Below are 20,437 nucleotides of genomic sequence, written 5' to 3'. Positions count from 1 at the left end.
GGAAAGTTTTGGACTTTTTAAATTTAAAAATAAGAAAACATTCTCTTCCTTTTTGTTAGAGATTCCCCTGGGTCACATCATAAAATAAAGATAAATAATATGTAAAAAATAAAGTGGCAAATCTTTATATTTTGATAAAGAAATTACCCCCACCCCCCGGTGAATTGTGAATAGCCATCACAATTCTATGAGACTATTCCCTTGGCCTGATGATCTCATTCTGAGAATCCCAGAACTCTAATGCATCACTTGGTCACCACCTTCTACCATAGGTAATTAGTCACCTCTCTCAAAGTAGCAGTGTTTTATGTAGCCTCTAGTCTTAGAGAGGGTGGGTGAGAGGATGTGGGCAATGCTTATGCACAGGAGAAAATTTGGGTTGTGTAACTTCTCTGACTCCCTGATGATGTTGCCAGTTAGGTAGGTGGTGGTGAACAAGAGGGATGGAGGGCAGTTGGGCTCTGCTCTGTCCCAAGAAGAGTCTTCTAGGTTCCTTGCTTCCAGAGAGGAAAATGTAACAAAATGAGCAGAAGCAGAAATTATATAGGAATGAAGTTTCAGGGCAAATGTGTAGAGAAAAGCACATGAAGGAAGGTGAAGTTGATGTTTGAAATGGGAATCCAGGTAGAAGAACCAAGATATGGGAAAAGAGTGGTTACCATAAGCTGACAATTACTGTCCCTGCTTTGAAAATCTCTGATCCATATTCCACTTTCTCTGCATGTCAGCAGCTCATCTTTGACCTCACTTGCTGCATTGGCCAGAGGGTAATTTGGTCATACAATTTCAATGTGACCTTTAGCACCCATGGATTTCTGTCTCTTTTGATATTCAATTCTGCTCATATGTCAAACAAATGTACTTTTCTGAAATTCTCATTAAATTCCTAAGCATGCCTGAATGGTGTCACAAACATATTCCAGAAACTTCAAGAAGTTTCTTGCAGTTACTGGGGAGCTTTCTTTATCTCAGCTGTTTATACATTTCTGCCGCTCTACACACTTTCTACGTGTAGCATACTGCCTTATTTTCCCACCTTTTCTTCCAAAACCTCCTTGTCTGTATTACTGAAACTGTTTGTCATTTGTAATTTTGTTTTCTCTACTTTGTCTTTATTCCTTATCTCCCTACAATCTTAATTCTGTTTTTGCTATTTGACTTCACCTACTCCTTTTAATGCCACCAATAAGTATCCCAGCCCTAAGTCCCTGCCTTTTTCTTAGTCTGTATCTTTTTGATCACTTTGTATCATATGAGAGTGACAGCTATTATTTCTTTGGTATTTCTTTTCCCCTTGTTTCTCATTGTTGTGCACAGAAACAGTGCTTTTTAAAAGCAGGTGATATGTAAAAATAGATATAACATAAAGAGAGGTGTGGATGATATAGATAGAATGGACAGGCCAAAAGCTTGAGTGGTTCTTGAGTGCACAGGAAGGAAGAGTTTCAATGCAAAAGGTAAGGATTTGGCTACATCTTTGTTACTTTAGCTTTAGAAGGGAAAGGACACATTTTCTCTTCTTCCCTCTTAAGCTTGAATTCTGTACCTATTGTTTTGACAAGTGATAAGGTGGTCAGTTTTCTTTCCTGTTGTTCTTGTCTGATATTTCATTTTTGGCTTCTAAAATTAAATGGACATGGGCCATGTTGTACCTTTATTCTGTACTTGTTTGACACAGAGGTGTGATGTAGAGATGAACAAGACAGAATTTTTCAATTCTGTGTTCAAAAACAAAACTTACCTTTATTAGCTATGTAATTGGGTTTAATATTATACATAGATTGGAATTATGTACTGATAACAATATTCTTCATTGCTCTTCTGAGGATTCAGTCAAATATATGCAAAATGATTGATTTCCAAAATCACTTTATTTTCACACTTCAAAATACTTTTTATTTTTAAAGAAAACTAAAAAATTCTGTCAAGTTTTAAAAAATACTTTTCTGTATTTTCAAAAGATGAATATGTATATTGAAGTTGTCATAAAGTAATTTCTAAAATTACTTTAAATTTTGCTGTGGAGTGCATTTCAGTCACTATATAATAAAAAGAGTTCTAGAATGTGGCAGAAAGCCTCGTTTTCAAGAGGAAATCAGAAACCTCTTATTTCTTCTCATTAACAGCCTCCCTCTTTAGTTACACTGGGAAAACCAAAGTGGTCATAGGCAATGACTCTCCAGGTCAAGTATTCTCAGTTTGGCAATCCAGTATCTCTGAAGCATCACTTGGTCATTGTCCCCAGGGACTGTAATTACCTTCCTTTCTTACTGTGACACAGTTTCACACAGCTATTTGTGTGTGTGTCTGTAATGACATTGAGTAGGATCTGGTTGAGTTTAGTGGGACTAATAGTGAATCTTAGCAACAATGATGTTTTATTCCCCTTGGCAAACCTGGCAGGTGAGGGGAATGAAGATAGTGAGAAAATCAGAAAGCAAAATTTCTCTGTTATAAGGATAGAGATGACTTGGGTAACGTGGTCAAGATTTTCTCTGGTCAGATCCATTTGATTACAGCAGTGTCTCAATGGGGCTTCTCTTTTTTGCCCCTTCTTTCCAGTTTATCCATGGCACTAAAATAAGTCGCATTCCTTAAGCACAGGTCTCATGGACTCCTTGCTCCCAAGTCTTTGCTTCCTTTTTTTTTTTTTTTTTTTTGAAACAATGCCCAATTATCTTAAGTTAGAGGCTGAGGTTATGGTTTTTATTTAAGAAAAAAAGAGTCTCAGCTTTCTTTCTCATTGTATTTTCCACTGTTCTTTTAAACAATTTCCATTCCACAGGCAACTTGCTCTTCTCACCATTATCCCAGAGTATCTTAGACTTGTCATTTCCCATATTATGTTTGATATGATTCTTCCAAATTTATCTTTAAATATTATAATGGCTCTTCTCAGTGCCACATTTACCACATGGCTTCTCTAATCACCAAAGTTGTAGTTTGCTTCTTCCACTTTGCTCAGGTATTCCTGTCTGTGGCACTCATTTTACTGTGCTTGTTGGATATTGACTGACCATGTTAGATATGCAATGTCTTTCTAAGCAACTAACACAGAAGAGATATTCAGTAAATACATTTTAATTAATAAAATAAATAAGAAGGCATGGTAGAACAGGATTAAACAGAACTAAGACTACATTAGGCTGAATTACCAACGATTTCCATAAGTGAATGTTTGACATGCATAAACTGTCTATGTGTTTTACATTTGTCCAGGGTTAGCAAAAGCTATGGCTAAAGAATGTTAAGTGGATCTTGAAAAAAGATGGGAGTTTTTTGAAGTCAATTTTAGTTTTTTTTTTTTTGCAAATGCTTTATTTCCTGAGAGGCAGGTATTTGAGAATTTGCCTCCTTTGGAAATTCTGTGAGAAACCCTCCCCTCACCCCACGAAAGTTTCAAATGACCAGTGTTATCTGAGTTGGTCAGGAAAGGCATCAAGATAGTTTTTGTGAGAATTTATCTGTGGCTTTGGCTGCAGGGAGAGGAGAAGTTGGGGAAATGACACAGTATAACTGTGTGTCAGAGCACAAACCTGTTATGAAGCAAGCCCTGAACAGCATTTTCTCTGAGGAGCAATTAATTCAATGGAAAATATTCCTAATGAAGACTTTCAAGCCACTGGACACCAGCACAGACATGTAACCCTAACTTAAAAGCAGATCCAGTTAATTATCTCAGAATAATGGATTCTGAATTAAAAACTTTTTAATACTTGGAATTGAAAACTAGGTCAAACAGCTAGCTGGTTCTTCCCATGTACCAGGTACCATTTATTGTGCTCCACATTGTGGTAGGTACTGTGTTAGGTATGAGTTACATTTATCATGCCACCTAGTTCCCATCACACCCTGCAAGGGAGGTGTTAACTCCTTTCACAAATGAGGAAACTGAGGCTCTGGGAGGTTCAGGAACTTTCTCATGCTCATATAGAAAGTAAGTAGTAGAGTCTGGATTTTAAAACAAGCCTGATATGTTTCAAAGTCCAAGCTACTCACTCACAGTCCTACTGTAGGCTTTTCAAATCAGGTTAGTAGCAATAATGTATTTACCTTAACATTTGTACTGCATTTGAAAAGCAAGTTTTCCATTCATTACTATCCACAGAAATTGTGTGATCCTGGCTGGGCAGTTACTGAAGGAGTTTACCTATTTGAATGAATCACTAGACATGAGAGCTGGATCCTCCTACTTACTTTTATCTGAACCCTTCTGAACTTTGTTCCTCTGTCCTTGTGTGCTTCTTGTTTTACTCTTCTTTTTAGTATCATAGTGCATATCTCTTCTAATTTTTCTTCTTCTGGTGTCTTTCTTTTCACATTTTTCTCTACTTTTTCTTATCCTTATTCTTTTCTACCTCAGAATATTGACAAGCTTCATGAAAATGAATTGAGTTGGATGTAGTTTTGCAGAGAAAAGTGTCCTATCTCTAAGCAAGATGTATGTTATGGAGGGTGGGGTGCCTCTGGATGGAGATTGTTAGTTATGATTACTATCAATTTTGAGATGAGAAATGTTTTACTTTGCATGTGGAACCTACTTGAAAAGCTGCTGGTGAGAGGAAAGCATTAGAGTCTCCTTTCATTCTGAAAGTATTTACTAACTTTCACACCTAGTTATAAACTCTAGATGATATACAAATGAAAATTTTCAACCATTATGTTAATAGCAGACTACTCATTACAGATCAAGGTGTTTACCATTCATATTCAAAGGAATAGATCTCATTCCATCCTCTTCCTGAAACCCCTGATCTCTCTAGAGGATACAGGTCCTTTCTTTGAACATCTATTGCTTTTTTCTCACACATTCAAGAAGTAATTTTTTTCTGTTTAATGGTATATATTGTATACTTTCCTTTTATTGTAGCTATTGTGTGTGCATTTTGTCTTTACAATAATTTATTGAGTTTGTGACTTACAGAAGTTAGACAAAAAATGTTCTGACCATTATGAACTGAAAATGTCAAAAAGGTTTATAATATAATTGAGAATTTTATTGACTTTTGAGAGGAGTAAAATATAGCAAAGCAGAAATGATGGTGCAATAGCAAATAGTTCTTTAAATTTCCCATTGTTATATACTTCCAAATGAGCACCAAAATGAGCAAAGTAAACATTCAAAGTATGGTGGCAATGAATATTCTTATTTCTGTGTACAGCTTATAGTTCTAACATTTCATTGCTCACTTGTTAGTTGTTGTATTTATTATCATCATACAAAGTAATTTAGTGCAAATAATATGTAGTTTGTGTAAATGCTGGTATTTGGTGTCAGTTTAACAAATTGAAACTGAAAAATTGGCATTCATGCTGTCCGTCACTAGCTGAACCAGTAAGTAGAGACAGGGATTGAATCTTTATAGTTGTTCAATCTATTCAGATTTTGGCAACATGAGACAATGGTGGGTTATGTGCCTTCAAAAACCACCTGAACATCTCATCTCAAGCTGTCCATTTCATAAGATGAAGGGGTAGGTAAGGGGTTTGGAAAAACAGTTAATTGGGTAAGAGTTGTAGTATATCTGTGATTTTCCTTGTACTTCTTTATCTGTTGATCAACAACTCTTTATCTACATCACTGGGGTACCCTTTCTGATGCACAATGACTCTGATACCAACTCCATAGCTTGAAGACCCCCTGGGGCACAAAGGCTGAGTTGCTTGTGGACCTCCTGGAGACAGATGGTCATGCATTCCAGTTCCTGGTAAAACAGTTTTCCACATGTATTAATCACTTAAGCCTGTCAACTGTGACTGAAGCTAAAATCTTCAACTCTTGAGTTCTCCTAACAAAAATCACATTTTAACTGGTTTTTACTCTTCTTCCTTAAGTTATTTTCTACAGGATGTATAATTTTTGATCAGGAATCCACAGACCTGGGCTCTGGTCCCCAGTTCTGGCACTACTGTGACTATTAGCAACTCAGCTTATATTTTTGAATCTCAGATTTTTCATCTGAATAATGGTCAGTTTGGACCAGACCGTTCCTAGATTGAAGTGTTGATATGATTCTATTGGGTGCTCATTTCCCCCCAGAAAAGTCTCCATGTTTTTCACCAGTTGCTGGATGTCTCTGGCCCTCTCCTCATGCCTCCAGTCACTCACCCATGCTTTTTTTTTTTTTTTTGCCTCCCAGTCCTCTTCAGCATGTCTGTGCCTCTCACAATGAAGATCATAGGTGGTTCCCTGTTCCCAGGCCAGACTGATGGATTTCTGATGACTGAAGAACATGAGACTATAGAAATGTTACTCTTAACACTGGATAGGCTGAGAAGTTGAGAGTAAAGTGATTTGATTTTGTTGAGTATGGAGAGACTAAGCACAGTAGTGGTGAGTCAGAATTGGGGTCAGGTCATAGTGAGAACTTCTGGAAGTTTGGGGGCAGAAGGGTGTTTTAGGATACATGAGAACATCAACTTGACATGCATTTTTTGGTGAAAAGATTCTTCAGTTTTCTGGAGCTGAGTCTGCAAAAGGAGAAGGATGCCAGTAAACCTGTTGTTTTGCATCCTAGCACCTTCTAAGAGAATAAAACTTCAGGAGCTGTGTTCAGGGTTCACTCTGTACTTGGAGTTGACTATGTTGGGTATTTGGACACAGAGCAGTGGAATCGTTTCCACCCCATCACCTCCTCCCCTTCCATACACAAACATACTCCAAACTGAAAAGGCAACAGACCTTCAGTATCAGTTTTAGGTGCATGTGATCAAGCTAAGGAGAAAGTTCTGTTTTTCTCCCTTATATTATTATTTGACATTCTTTTGATTTCAAAATAGGCTACAGCTTAAAAGTACAAGTGATCTTGAAGGTACAACATACATGCATGAATTTCAGATCAGTGAGTATAGTGGTATCAAATATGAGAGCAGGTTACAGTAAAGGGAAGGACTGAATACTTTGAAAAAATGGAGGCACCACTGAACTGAAAAAGAGAGTAGGGGGATGAGGCTGAGACCCTCATGAAGCAAAACTTAATACTTCAGTGTTTCCAAGTGCTGGTCATAGGCACCTTAATATATGTGAATGCATAGAAGCTGTTTGCAGATGTATCTCACATTCTTGGTGGTAAAATAAGCATATGCTTTAGCAGAAACTAGGGGAGATTCCCAAATATTTACATATATCCTAGTCTTGGATAAAAGCCTTTCAAGGTCAAGTGTAAGCTCCAGAGAGTTATTGAATAGTGGGGCCAGTAAAGAGTGCTGTATAACTTTAAAAAATGGTAAGATTCAGTGGGTGAGCATTAAGGATGTTATGGTAAGTGAAATAAGCAAGTCACAGAAAGACAAATACACCATGATCCCACTGATATGAGGTATCTAAAGAAAAATTTATAGAGACAAAGTAGACTGGTGATTATCAGGGGCTGGGGATGGGTAGAGGATGTTGTTGTTTAATGGGTATAAAGTGTCAGAGCTGAAAGACAGAAAAGTTCTGAAGATCTTTCCACAACAGTGTCAAAATACTTTATGGTACTGAACTTAATTCTTAAGTTACTGAAGTATTTAAGTAACTTAAATACTTCTGATACTTAATAAAATGTTAATACAGTAAATATTATGTCATGTACTTTTTTCCACAATAAAATAAAATGGGAAGATTCGGAAGGGAAATGACCCTAATCTGACTTGAAAAAGAATGAAATTCTATCTTTGATAAGGCCTATATACTCCCTCTTTGATTACACCTGCCTAGTTCTGATGTGAATATTGCCTAGTTTCATTGATCTCAATCTCAGCCTGCATTCTATCCTATTGTTTGTTTCTTAATTCAGTCCCATCTCATGTTGAGAAACTCTTATTCCTAGACAATGATCCACTGAATAACAACAGATTTCCCACAACCCTGTGCTAGAAGTGTAAATTGTATGGAGAGAAGAATATTAAAAAATGGCCATGGAAGGGAGATGAAAATTTTTTATGTCAGAAAGCAGGGTAAGATATAATATTTATAACAATCTAATTTCCTTTTGGAGGTAATGAAATGAATTGATTTCCACTAACTGTCTCCTTCCCTTTGCAAGTAAGTATACTTTCTTGCTTGTATGTTCTGTTTCTTGCTGCAGGTACTTGTCTAATTCCCATATAATTTTAGTCTATAAGAGATTATGCTGCTAGTTACTATCATGATATGATCTTTTCACTTATGTTTATATCACCACCATCACCATAATCACCATCATTATCTTGCAAGTGTGAAGAATTGGATAACCAGATAGTTTTTATTGTTAGGGTGAATAGGGCAACACAAATAATTAATACCACTATCATCCAGAATAATCATCATTTCTTTCTTACTTTCTTAGTGCCCATAATTTCAGCCACAGCCCAGTGGGTGGATAAATGGAAGGGGGAAATCACTCAGTTGTGTCTGAGTTTGTGTTTCTGGGACTCACCTGTTCATGGGAGATCCAGCTTGTCCTCCTGGTGTTTTCCTCTGTGCTCTATGTGGCAAGCATGACTGGGAACATCCTCATTATGTTTTCTGTGACCACTGATGCTCATTTACACACCCCCATGTACTTTCTACTGGCCAGCCTCTCCTTCATTGACTTGGGAGTCTGCTCCACTGCTGGCCCAAAGATGATTTATGACCTCTTCAGAAAGCGTAAAGTCATCTCTTTTAGAGGATGTATTGCTCAGATCTTCTTCATCCACTTCCTTGGTGTTACAGAGATGATGTTGCTCATCGCCATGGCTTTTGACAGATATGTGGCCATTTGCAAGCCTCTCCACTATCTGACCATTATGAGCCCACGGATGTGCATTTTGTTTATGGCTGCTGCCTGGGCATTTGGCATCAGTCATTCATTGTTCCAACTAGCACTTATTGTTAACTTGCCCTTCTGTGGTCCTAATATACTGGACAGCTTTTACTGTGACCTTCCTCGACTCCTCAGACTGGCCTGTACAGATACCTACAGATTGCAGTTCACAGTCATTGCCAACAATGGGTTAATTAGTATTGTCTCTTTCTTTGCACTCGTCATTGGCTACGTTTTCATCCTGTTTACTGTTTGGAAAAACTCCTCAGGTGGTTCATCCAAGGCTCTGTCCACTCTGTCAGCTCACATCACTGTGGTCCTTTTGTTCTTTGGCCCAATCATGTTTGTCTATACTTGGCCACACCTCAATTCACAGATGGACAAGTTTCTTGCACTTTCTGATGCTGTGCTCACTCCTTTTTTAAATCCAGTTATCTACACATTTAGGAATAAGGAGATGAAGGCAGCAATAAAGAGATCTTTCAGACAATTAGTTATTGTTAGAAAAATTTCATAAATAATGTTATAAGGTCATTATCATCATGTAACCAGCATCTGGGATTTTAGAGTTGTTTTTGTCATGTGTCAGTAATTGATTTGCATCACCACACTCGTTATGAATGCTCTCATTCCCTAAGAATAATGAATATTTAGAGAAATAAGACTGCAATTCTAAACTTCTGTTGATTCATGTGGGGTTGCACATAGATGTACTAATTACAGTAATTTCTTCCTAGTTGATTTCTTTGCTTTTCCTTTTTGTGAAGATTTTTGGGTTATTATTGTCTTTCAATTTACCAATATATTTTCTCATAATCTGTCTGTTGAGGAAACCAAGATGCTAATTATTCACTTGCAACTGATAATCTCCACTTTTGAACAATAATGACTCTGTTTTCACTCTTTTGGTGAGTTCAAGACCATTCATATCTCATTTGAGGTATTCAAGCCCATTATAATTATCAACTTTCTGTTTATGGTTTAGAATACATAGTTACTTTATTCAGCAGAAGGATTTTCTTTTGAGATCCTTCCAATAGTTATAAACAACCTGATATTAGACTAGAGGAGTAGTAATCTCTTGTTTCATTCTGTTCTGCCTTTCTGCTCCCTTTCTTGCTGTTCACTGTCTTATATAAGTGACCATGATCACTCGATATTTTTATCTATGTGTGATGTAACCTTTTCTGGGAATAACTTTGAAAAGCCAAAACTAATGACACCCACTGGTTTCCTTTACATACATGTGCATATTCAGCATCTAGTGTTTCATTCTTTCATTCCTCTGTCCCCCAAATTATTATTCTTCTCTTCTCTGTATGTTAAGTTGTGCCTCCTGTATATCTGAAATTGTTTTTAGGCCTATGTGGAAGCATCCCAAAATGTGTGGCTGGAATAATTATAGTTGGAGAGAGATATGAATCAAATATTTGCAGTACATATTTACAGATGCTTTTGTAGTGCCTTGTGAAAAAGCAAGTGTGGGATTTCCAGTGCTGACCAAATGGCATAAGCCCAATATAGCCTATTGTCCCCTTTAACTACATCTAAACAATCTTGAAAAAACATGTATTAGTAAAAACTACCAAAGTCAAGAAAAGTAGAGCTAACAAAAACATTGGTATATTGTACAAGGGAATTAAAACTTGAAGAAACAATCCATAAGCTGAAAATCTTATTTTTCAATCAATATTATTTTTATTCATTTCAGGGTTCAGCATAGTCATCAGACAACCATATACATGTTCATGCTTTATAAAGTGTTCCTCTGATATTTCTAGCACCCAACTGGCACCATATATAGTTATTGCAGTATTATTGACTATATTTTCTATGTCATACTTTAACATAGAGTATGCATCCTCATACATACATAGGCATCCTCATGCCTATTTTGTAACTACCTTGGGGGTTCTCCACTTGCAGAGCACCCTTGTCTGCCATGGATGAGAATAAGTCCATGAAGACATGATCTGCTTGGGGAAGAAAGGTGGCCAGTCTCTCAAATGGGAAGGGCCTTGAGCTTGTTCCACAGTGGGCTTTCATTGGGTTTAATTTGCCTAGGAATACAGGGCATATAGCTCATGAATCATTGTCATGCAGTAATGATGAAACAATAGATAACATTCAAAGAAGTATAAGGGCTTATTCTGAGTCAGGGTCAGATAGCCAAAGAGTCATAAAACTTTGGGGAACAAACTCATTTTATGCTTGGGCACTTATCATTTAAATTGAGGGCATTCTTAGCAAAGCAGGTTTCACAGGATTTTATGCATTCTTTTCTTAGGCCTGATTGCCCCAGAAGCCTACCCTTTTCAGCACAAGACTTCGCCAGCCTCTGGCATCATTTCAGGCTTAAGAAAGGTGGGAGATGTGGCCAGCCAAGAGATTAGGAGACTTTTTACAGACAGAATGAGGACTCAGGCTATGTGGAAGCCAATCGGGGAGGGTCTATCACACCCTTTTTCTATAGTTCCCCAAGTCATTCTCTGATAGCCCCATTGCTACCATCCCTGTATTCAGTCATCCCTCTCTTGAGGTATCTTACCCATCAATGGGTAACGAGTCATCCACCCGGGGCCAAGCAGGGAGAAGTAAAGGCGGCAGTGGCAGCAGCTCTGCCAGGAAGATAAACTTTGTCTTTTCAGTGACTTATGATCTCAAGGTCGTTTTACTCAGCCTTACCCATGGGGGGTTATATCTTCTGAAAGTAGGCAAGGTCATTCCAACAATTACCCATGTGTACTTTGCTATCCTGTCACCTTTTTACCCAGTGCTCTCACACTCCTCTCCTCTGGCAACCGTCAATCTGTCCTCTGTTTCTGTGAGTCTATTTCCATGTTTTTGCTCATATATGTTTTTTAGATTTTTCATATGAGTAAAGTCATGTGGTATTTGTTTCTTTGACTGGCCCATTTCATTGAGCATAATACCTTCTGGGTTCATCCATGCTGTTGCAAATAGTAAGATTTCATTATTTTTTATGGCTGGGTAATCTTCTATTGTATTTTTGTACCACTGCTTTTTTAAATACACGTGTATAATTTTAAAATTATTTTTATCTTAATCCTTACCCAAAGACATTTTTTCATTGCAGAGCGAGAGAGAGACAGAGAGAGAGAGAGAGAGAGAGAGAGAGAGAGAGAGGAATGTCTATATGAGAAAGAAACATTGATTGGTTGCCTCCCGTAGGTACCTGATCAGGGTTCATATCCTTAACCCAGGTGTGTGCCTTGACTGGGAATCAAACCCACAGCCTTTAGGTTTATGGTACAACACTCCAACAAACTGAGCCACACTGACTGCTGTATTTACTTACGTATTCGTGGGCCCTTGGGTTGCTTCTGTAGCCTGGCTATTGTAAATAATGCTGCAATGGAGATAGAGGAGCATATACCAGTATTTTTCAAATTCACATTTTGGGTTTCTTTGACTATATACTCAGAAGTGGGAGCCCTGGGTCATAAGGCAGTTCCATTTTTAAATTTTTGAGGAAACTGAATATTGTTTTCCACAGTGACTGTGCCAATGTGCAATCCCAACAGTGCACAAGGATTCTCTTTTCTCCACATCCTCACCAACATTTGTTTTTTGTTGATTTATTGGTAATAGCCATTCTGACAAGTGTGAGGTAATATGTCATTGTGGTTTTAATTGGCATTCTCTGATGATTAGTGATGTTAGGTATCTTTTCCTATGTCTGTTGTCCATCTGCATGTCCTCTCTGAAGAAGTATCATTTATTTCTTTTCACTCATATCTTCTACAAGTTATTTAAGAAAGAAGACATATTGTTAAAAATTCATAGAAAATTGGCTCATAACTTTTACTTCAGGGCATAACTTTCTATTAGGTGTGTGCTGTGTACATTATGTCATTTTTCTGTTTTCTTTCTTCTTGAGGTATGTTCATATAGGCGGTCTGCTTTATTTCCTAATAAAAATATTATAACATAATAGTAGTAATAATATTAATCTTTGAATATACCACATATTTGAAAGGACATTGTGGAGAATGAACTAGGGATAATAGTGGAGCGAGAAGTTGAATTTTAGAATGTAGTCTTCAAAAGAAACTGTTGGTATGGTTTTCCCCCAGAGACGCTGTATTTACTTCTCACTCAGAACAGAGTTATATTTGCTAAGTTTTGTCATATTTCCTATGATTTATACTTTTTTCTCACTATCTTAAGGGAATTGTGTGCTCACTGGCTGCTTGCCTCTTTCTCTTGTCTTGAGTTTTCTTCCATTACACCACAAACATAGCCTAATTATTCCAAAGGTGGTTTATCTGCATCTTCTCTTTCAGATCCTTTTCCTCACAACTCTTCAATTCTTCTGTTCCTAGTCAAGTTCACTAGCTTTGATTCTGGTACCCACCTCTTTTTGAGACTGCTGGAGTTTCCTGACTACCCTAAGATCTTTAGTGGCTTGTATTTTACTTCAGTGTTTGCTCTTGACCTGTTTTCATTTTTGTTACACATACATTTTTCTTCACATGTTGTAGTTTGGAATTATAGATACCGTATTTTTCAGACTATAAGATGCACCCCCCGCCCCCAATTTTGGGAGAATGATGGATGTTAATGCTGCTGTTGTGTTCTGTTTACATTTACATTGGTGAAATACTATGTTATTTATGCTATTAAATATTTTGCCACATTTTTGGCTTCAAAATTTCTCTTCCTATTTTCCTCATCAAAACCTAGGTGTGTCTTAAGTCCAAAAATGTGGTATATTTCCTGGTCTTTCTGAGGATGGAACTCACATTTATGTTTTGTTTCTCTTGGTATACAGGAAAAGAGACAAACAACTGAAGTGTGGAATATAAAAATGGAAGTATAAATTTATTTTGTACAATTGGATTGACCTACAGCTTCATTTTTGCTGTAGGTCAACCACAATTGTATAAAGTAAATTTAGACTTGTATTTGTTGTACTTATCTAAAATTTGAATTTATCAATGTGTTAGGTAACTTTGTCTTTTCAGAGTCCAGAGTGCTAACCATTACACAATGAAGCTTAACATTGACTTTTCTGTAAGAAGTTAGCTGTAAGTGAAAGAGGAAAAGTTTGAGAAATTAAGAAATTCATATGTAGTTTAATCTTTAACATCTGTATAATCGTGGATAAAAATAATTTGTCTGTGATTATATGGCAATAACAACACCTTCTTCTTCACTGTGCGGTGGTGAGGATTCAATAGAATATGTATAAAAGTGTTATTTTTGAAGTCATATTTGATGTCCTTTTCTTATATATTTTCTCTGCTTTTTTTCATGGAATATTGTATGGTTTTATATCCAAGTATTATTCTTTGTACTTTAAAAATATTCTATGTTTAAGTTGAATATTATTGTGATAATCAACATAGGAATGATGAATTAAAAATTTAAAAGAAAATATTTTTAATTTTTATTTTATTTATTTTTTCTTTTTGTATTTTAATTATTGTTTTGGTACAGTTTTCTGTCTTTTACTCCCATCTCAGCCCCCCCATTTTTATTTTTTAATGGCTCATTTTGCTTGTTTTTTTAAATTATCATTTACACCCTCATACCCTCTCCATCTCCACCCACTGCAGTTCCCCCCATAATTAACACACTGTTGTTCATGTTCATAAAAAGACAATATTTAATGGTATTCTGGAATTCAGTTTTAGTCACCATAAAGCAAAGATTTACAAGACCATATTTTATTGCTATTGCATTGTGTGCCTACCACAATATCATAGAATTGTACACTTGAAATTTGTATAATTTTATTAAGCAATGTCACCTCAATAAATTTAATTAAAATAATTCTAAAAATGCTTCTCTTTCTTCTCATTAAAAGTTTCTTTTCTTAGATACACTGGGAAAACCTAAATGACCATAAGATATGATTCCCCAGGTCAGTGATCTCACAATCCCAGATATTGGAACATCTCTTGGTCATTACCCACTGGGGCTATCATTAGCTGCTGCTCTGTTGTATAGTCATTTGTGTGTGTCTTTAATGATCCTGAATTGGACCAGTTAATTTTGGAAGAACTGTATATTTCTGAAATCTTAATGGTGCTGTTTTTTTGGTTCCCTTGGCAAAATAGGTAGGTGGGAGGGACAGAAATAAAATGTATAGTGAGCAAATCAGCTATCTAAGGTCTCTCTGTTTCAGTCATGCAAAAATTAAGCTTCCCTTAACTCACTGTGATGTCAGCTTTCTATGTGGCTGGTTGCTGCTGGCAATAGAGAAGGATGGAGCAGGAATCAGGCCCATGAATGAGAGTCACTTGTGTGGTCAGTTGAAGGTATGAGACAGTGTGTAAGGGAACCTGTATATCTTACCCTCAAAGAATGAGAATAAAACTGTGGAAGGATATCAGGGAAGACTCAGAGTTTAGCCTATGACTACTCATCTTCCTTACCAAGTTTCCCAACTGTTTGACCTCTTCTTTTAATTTTTATTTTTTGGTTTCATGTGCTCTCCTTTCTAGCCTTGGGCTTATGCCTTGCCAGTTGGTAAGTCTATCCAATGCCTAGAAACCTTTCATCATTTTGTAACCTTCGGCTTCACCTTCCATTCCAGTTTTCAGCCCTCATCATCCTAATGGTTGCAGCTCTTTTTGACTGATTGGAAGCTGTTGAGCATTGTTGGTGTGTTACAGCAGAGTGGCAAGTAGTGTCTCTGAAAACTGTCATCCACCCTCTAATGGGAACTTTTCATGAATTCATTCTTTGACAGCTCTCTTACATTTATTATTTTACTCATTTATCATTCAACCCCTTTGATATTAGTTATATTGTGTGTCTACGATGAGGAGGTCTGAACTTCCCATTTACAATGTGGAAAATTCATGGGAATTGCCATCTCAATTTCTATTTCTTCTCCTTTATCATCCCACTTTCTTCAGTCATGGAATTACTCTGTTTCTTCCCTTTCCACTTTGTTTTCCTGCTTTATTATTTTTAAAAATTTAATTAATGAACTTTATTCTTAATGCAGTTTTTAGTTCAGAGCAGAATTGAACAGAAGGTACAGAAAGTTTTCATATACCCTTGTTTTCACACATGCTCCCTCCTCTTATATGAACATCCTTCTCCAGAATAGTACATTTTTTTTATCACTGATGAACCTACACTGACATGCCATTATCACCTTGGTGTTGTACATCTTATAGGTTTTGACAAATGCATAATGACTTCTATCCATCACTGCAGCATCATATGGAATAGTTGCACTTCCTTACAAATGTTCCATCATCTCTTTGTTCATCCTCCCTCTCCTCTAATGCTCAGGCAACCACTAATCTTTTAACTATCTCCACAGTTTTGCCTTTTCTTAAACATCATGTAGTTGAAATCAATCATATAGTAAGTATCTTTTCAGATTGGCTTCTTTTATTTAGTAACATGCATTTGTTTCCTTCAGGTCTTTTCATGGCTTGATAGCTCATTTCTTATTAGCTCCAAATTATATTCATTGTTTGGATATGCCAATTTATTTATCCATTACCTATTAAAGGACATTTTGTTTGCTTCCAAGTTTTGGCAGTTATGAATAAGCTGTTATAAACATCCATGTGGTTTTCGTGTGGAGATACATTTTCAATTCATTTGAATAAATACTAAGGAACATGATGGCTGAATCTTCTGTTAAAAGTATGTTGAGTTTCATAAGAAACTTTCAAACTGTCTTCCAATCTGGCTGTGCCATTTTTTTCACCTTCACCAGCTTTCTGTTCCTGTAGGTCCACATTCTGGCTAGCATTTGGTGTTGTCATTATTTTGAATTTTGGCCTCATCACTAATTCCTTGCATCCACTTCTTTATTGGCTCCCTATATTTATTTACTAATTTTTTTAGAACAAGCATGCTTTCTTTATTTTTTCACATTTTTTTATTGTTGTTGAAAGGAAACAAGCAAGCAAAATATAACCAGAGACACTGAAATTAAGAACAAACTGACAGTAACCAGAGGGCATGTGAGAAACAATAATGGGGGAAAAGAGGGAAGAGTTTTCAGAAAGATGTAAATTCTTAAATATCTAGATTAGTTTCCAATGTTAGGCACAAACTATTCTCTACCATCTTTCTCACTTTATTTTCTTCTGTTCTCCAAAACAATATCTATGCAATAGACATTCTGCATGCTTTGTTATTAACCCAGTGAGCACTAAACTTACTTATTTTTCACATTTCACCACCTAAAATGACCCTTTAGACATTGTATTTATGTGGTATAACACATACTATCTCCTAAATCTATACACAACTTCCACATCTCCTATGTTTCCTTTTCTCATCACTATAGTTATTTATTTCCACAGTTCTCATATATTAGAGGGTCTCTTCTACTTCCAACACATGCTATATGTAATGTCTGGTGTACATTTAGATAAATATTAGATATGGATTGACTTTGTACAACATGGTCTATCTTGAGATTTGACACATAGTAAGTAAATCTCTTTGTATTTATTTATTTATTTTTATTTATTTATTTCCTGGATAACACCCTTTATTCGCAGTAGGAACGCCCCACATACAGCACGAGAACCTTCCCCATTTTATTCTAACATGGACATGCTCACGTACATAGCCTCCCCAGACCCAGGTACACGGTCTGGTCTAGTGACGGTGCTGTCTGAACTGGAGGCCACAGTAACCGCAGGTCCCAGTTTTTGTTTCTTTGTCCAAGTTCATGTAGACTCTCGGGTGGCCCAGAGCCCCCCCACCGCCGTCACACGATATGATGCGACTCTCCACTTCACCCACGGGCTGTTCGGCTATTAAATCAATGGCAAAGTTCTCATTCACCTCTTTCTGATGACCTACAAATCGAATTTTCCTATAGTCTTTATCATCATAAGCCTGGCCGGTGTGTGTGACCTTCTCCCCGGTCGGCGAGATGTGCACTGTGAAATATCTAGCACCCCCAGGCAGGCTAAAAGCCGCTGCACCGCCCGGCCCAGATGCGGGCAGAAGGTCAATGCTGCCGCCATCTTGCGGGTTGACCTGTAATTATTTTTTTAAGTATGGTTGCTATACTATCTTATATTGCATGCATTGGTTAGAGGTGTAGCACATAGTGATTAAACATTTTTACTCCTTACAGTGTGATCATCCCACTAATTCTTATTTGCTGACTTTTTGATAATTGTCATACTGAGTGGTATGAATTGATATCTCATTGGGGTTTGGCTTTGCGTTTCCCTGATGAGTGGTGATGTTGAGCATTTTTTCATGTTTGTTGGCTGTCTGAATATGTGCTTTTGAGGAATGTCTTTTCATGTCTTCTGTCCATTTTTCAACTGGATTGTTTATTTTTTGTTATTGATTTTTATGAGTTCCTTATAATTTTAGGTATAACCCCTTATCAGAAATATCTTTTGAAAAATGTTTTCCCAGTCAGTAGGCTGCTGTTTGGTTTTGTTGGTTTCCTTCACTGTGAAGAAGCTTTTTAGCTTGTGCTGTCCCATTTGTTTATTTTTTGTTTTGTTTATCTTGCTCAAGTGGATGTGTCCAAAAAGATAGTACTCAGACTGATGTCTGGTAGTTTACTTCCTATGTTTTCTTCTAGGACTTTTATGGTTTAAAGCCTTATAAGTAAATTCGCTTTAAATTAGCACAGTGAGTAAGTGAGAAGTTATAAGAGTGGGAATAGAGCATAAGGAAAATTTGGTCTTGGGTAACCATCTGACTTTATAATGTGCCTAAAATACCTCTCGTTTTTCCACCTATATAATGAAAGTGAAAATAAAAACTAAAGAATTTATACACCTCATGAAAAAGGCAATTTGGGAGAAAAGCCTGTTATCCTGAGCAGCTGGTATTGTATGGTTTGGCATCTTTGCCTTGGCAGAAGGACACCAATGTGCACCTTCAGAAATCTCTTGAAGTACCTGTCTTGGCCCTTTCTTCATTTTCTCCTCCCATTTATCCTGAATGACAAGGGAAAGAGCCAGTGTTATCTGATGTGGTCAGAAATAGTTTAATGTTTTAAGCATGTAGAATTGAAGTTTATGGCATTAGGTTGCTGGGGATAGCAGTGGTGGAAGGGACATAGCCTCAATGGAGCATAAAGCTTCTTTCTGCATGCATCAGGCAGTCTTTGATTGGTATGTCCACTAAGGAGTAAAATTGTTTTTGGGAAATATGCTTAAATGATTGGATGCTAGTGCACACATGAAGGCTTTACTTCAAACTAGGTCTAATTTCAATACTTAAGAAGAATGGCGGAATCTGAATTTGAGGAATGATTTTCTATACTTGAAAGTCACTCATATAGCTAGTCTTCAGGATAGAATAAATGCCATTTATTGTGCCATACTATGTGCTAGTATGTCATTTATTTATGTATTATGTGTCTTATATCTGAAATACCCTGAAAGCGAGGTAGTATTATCTCCATGTTATTAATGAGAATCTGAAGCTCAGAGAGGTCAAGTAACTTTGTCATGCTCACATAGCAAATAGCGGTGGAGCCAGGGTTCAAAAACAAGCTTGGGTTCTGTCAAAGTCCAAGATTTTAACCACTCTGCCATAATGTATGAAAGTCAATCTGTGATTTTCACATTTGTAGGATTGAAAAAGATAGAAATGAAAATTTGGAAATGATTTCTGGACTTCTGAATGTGATCATAAAGCCGTGTGATAACACTACCATGTAGAAGAACCACACACTTTTGGAAATAACTGTACTGTGACCCTCAGTAACAGAAACTAACTGGAAAGAGAATACTTCTGGAATGGTAGAACACACTGAAAACATGTGCCAGAGAGAGTTTCATGTGCTTGTTTGTTCTCTGTACCTGTTTCTCCTGCTAGGTGGTATTTCTAGACTCTTCAAATCATATGAACTGTTCAGATCTTTACAGTGAATTGCATGTGTGTGTCATTGTGCAGCATAAAGGGAAGTCTATTTATTCATTACCATGTGTGATTTTTCACAGAAACTCTGTGAGTCTGAGAGGGCAAGTAACAAAACCAGCTGCTTTTTCTCTCCTACCTTAAATGCAGCCTAATGTGAAAGACAGGAGCAGCGCTCAATCAGTGAATTACAGGTGAGAGATTGATGTTCTCTTTAACTTACCTGGGTTCTCAGAGACAGAGTCTACTGTGTTTCAACACCTGAACCTTATTCAGCTCTTTCTCTTTTCTCCTAATTCATTTTTATATTGAATGTATCTTTCCTAATTTCCCCTTTCCCCATTTTCCCCATATTTTAAATATTCATTTTTATTCCTTCTGTTTTATTTTGTCTAAATACCAGATTATTCCATAGACTTTAGAAAAAGAATTTGAATGCTAGTTCTAGGTTTTTAGTGGAAATGCTATTTAATCCCCAGGAAGAAATCTCTTCTTTAGGTGACTTCTCACTGAGAGATGGATTCTCTCTCACTGAGAGTCATGGATTGTATAAATTTTTAAATGAGGAATTTTCCCTTATGCCTGTTAAAACTATTGGAAAAGGTGACCGAGAGAGAACAGAATCAAGAGTCACAGAGATCACTGACCTGAAGGTTTGGCCTTACTACAAGCTGGGGCTATTAATATAACCTCTCAAGAAACCAATCAAGAAACAATCTAGTTTCTATAGGTAACTGAGTGTATAATATGGGCTACATGCATACGAATAATGACAGCTAATTTTAATGGGTAATTTTATATAATTCAAGGTATTTTCCTCA

At 36.8% G+C, this 20,437-nt stretch overlaps 1 protein-coding gene and 1 pseudogene across 1 annotated transcript; one reads left to right on the top strand and one right to left on the bottom strand.

Annotated features, from left to right (window-relative positions):
- The first annotated feature begins 366 nt into the window (after positions 1 to 366).
- On the top strand, positions 367 to 9,519 carry LOC114490331 (olfactory receptor 4F3/4F16/4F29-like). The gene is made up of 2 exons (XM_028504312.2): positions 367 to 420; positions 8,310 to 9,519. The coding sequence occupies exon 2, from the start codon at positions 8,347 to 8,349 to the stop codon at positions 9,283 to 9,285; it is 939 nt and encodes a 312-aa protein (XP_028360113.1). The 5' UTR covers positions 367 to 420; positions 8,310 to 8,346; the 3' UTR covers positions 9,286 to 9,519.
- Positions 9,520 to 17,247: 7,728 nt separating this feature from the next.
- Positions 17,248 to 17,757, bottom strand: LOC114490296 (annotated as a pseudogene).
- Positions 17,758 to 20,437: the final 2,680 nt, after the last annotated feature.

The sequence above is a fragment of the Phyllostomus discolor genome, chromosome 1 (assembly GCF_004126475.2).
Source record: "Phyllostomus discolor isolate MPI-MPIP mPhyDis1 chromosome 1, mPhyDis1.pri.v3, whole genome shotgun sequence".
NCBI classification, from domain to species: domain Eukaryota; kingdom Metazoa; phylum Chordata; class Mammalia; order Chiroptera; family Phyllostomidae; genus Phyllostomus; species Phyllostomus discolor.
The sequence above is the reverse complement of the archived record's forward strand: the minus strand, read 5'-3'. Positions and strand labels throughout refer to the sequence as shown.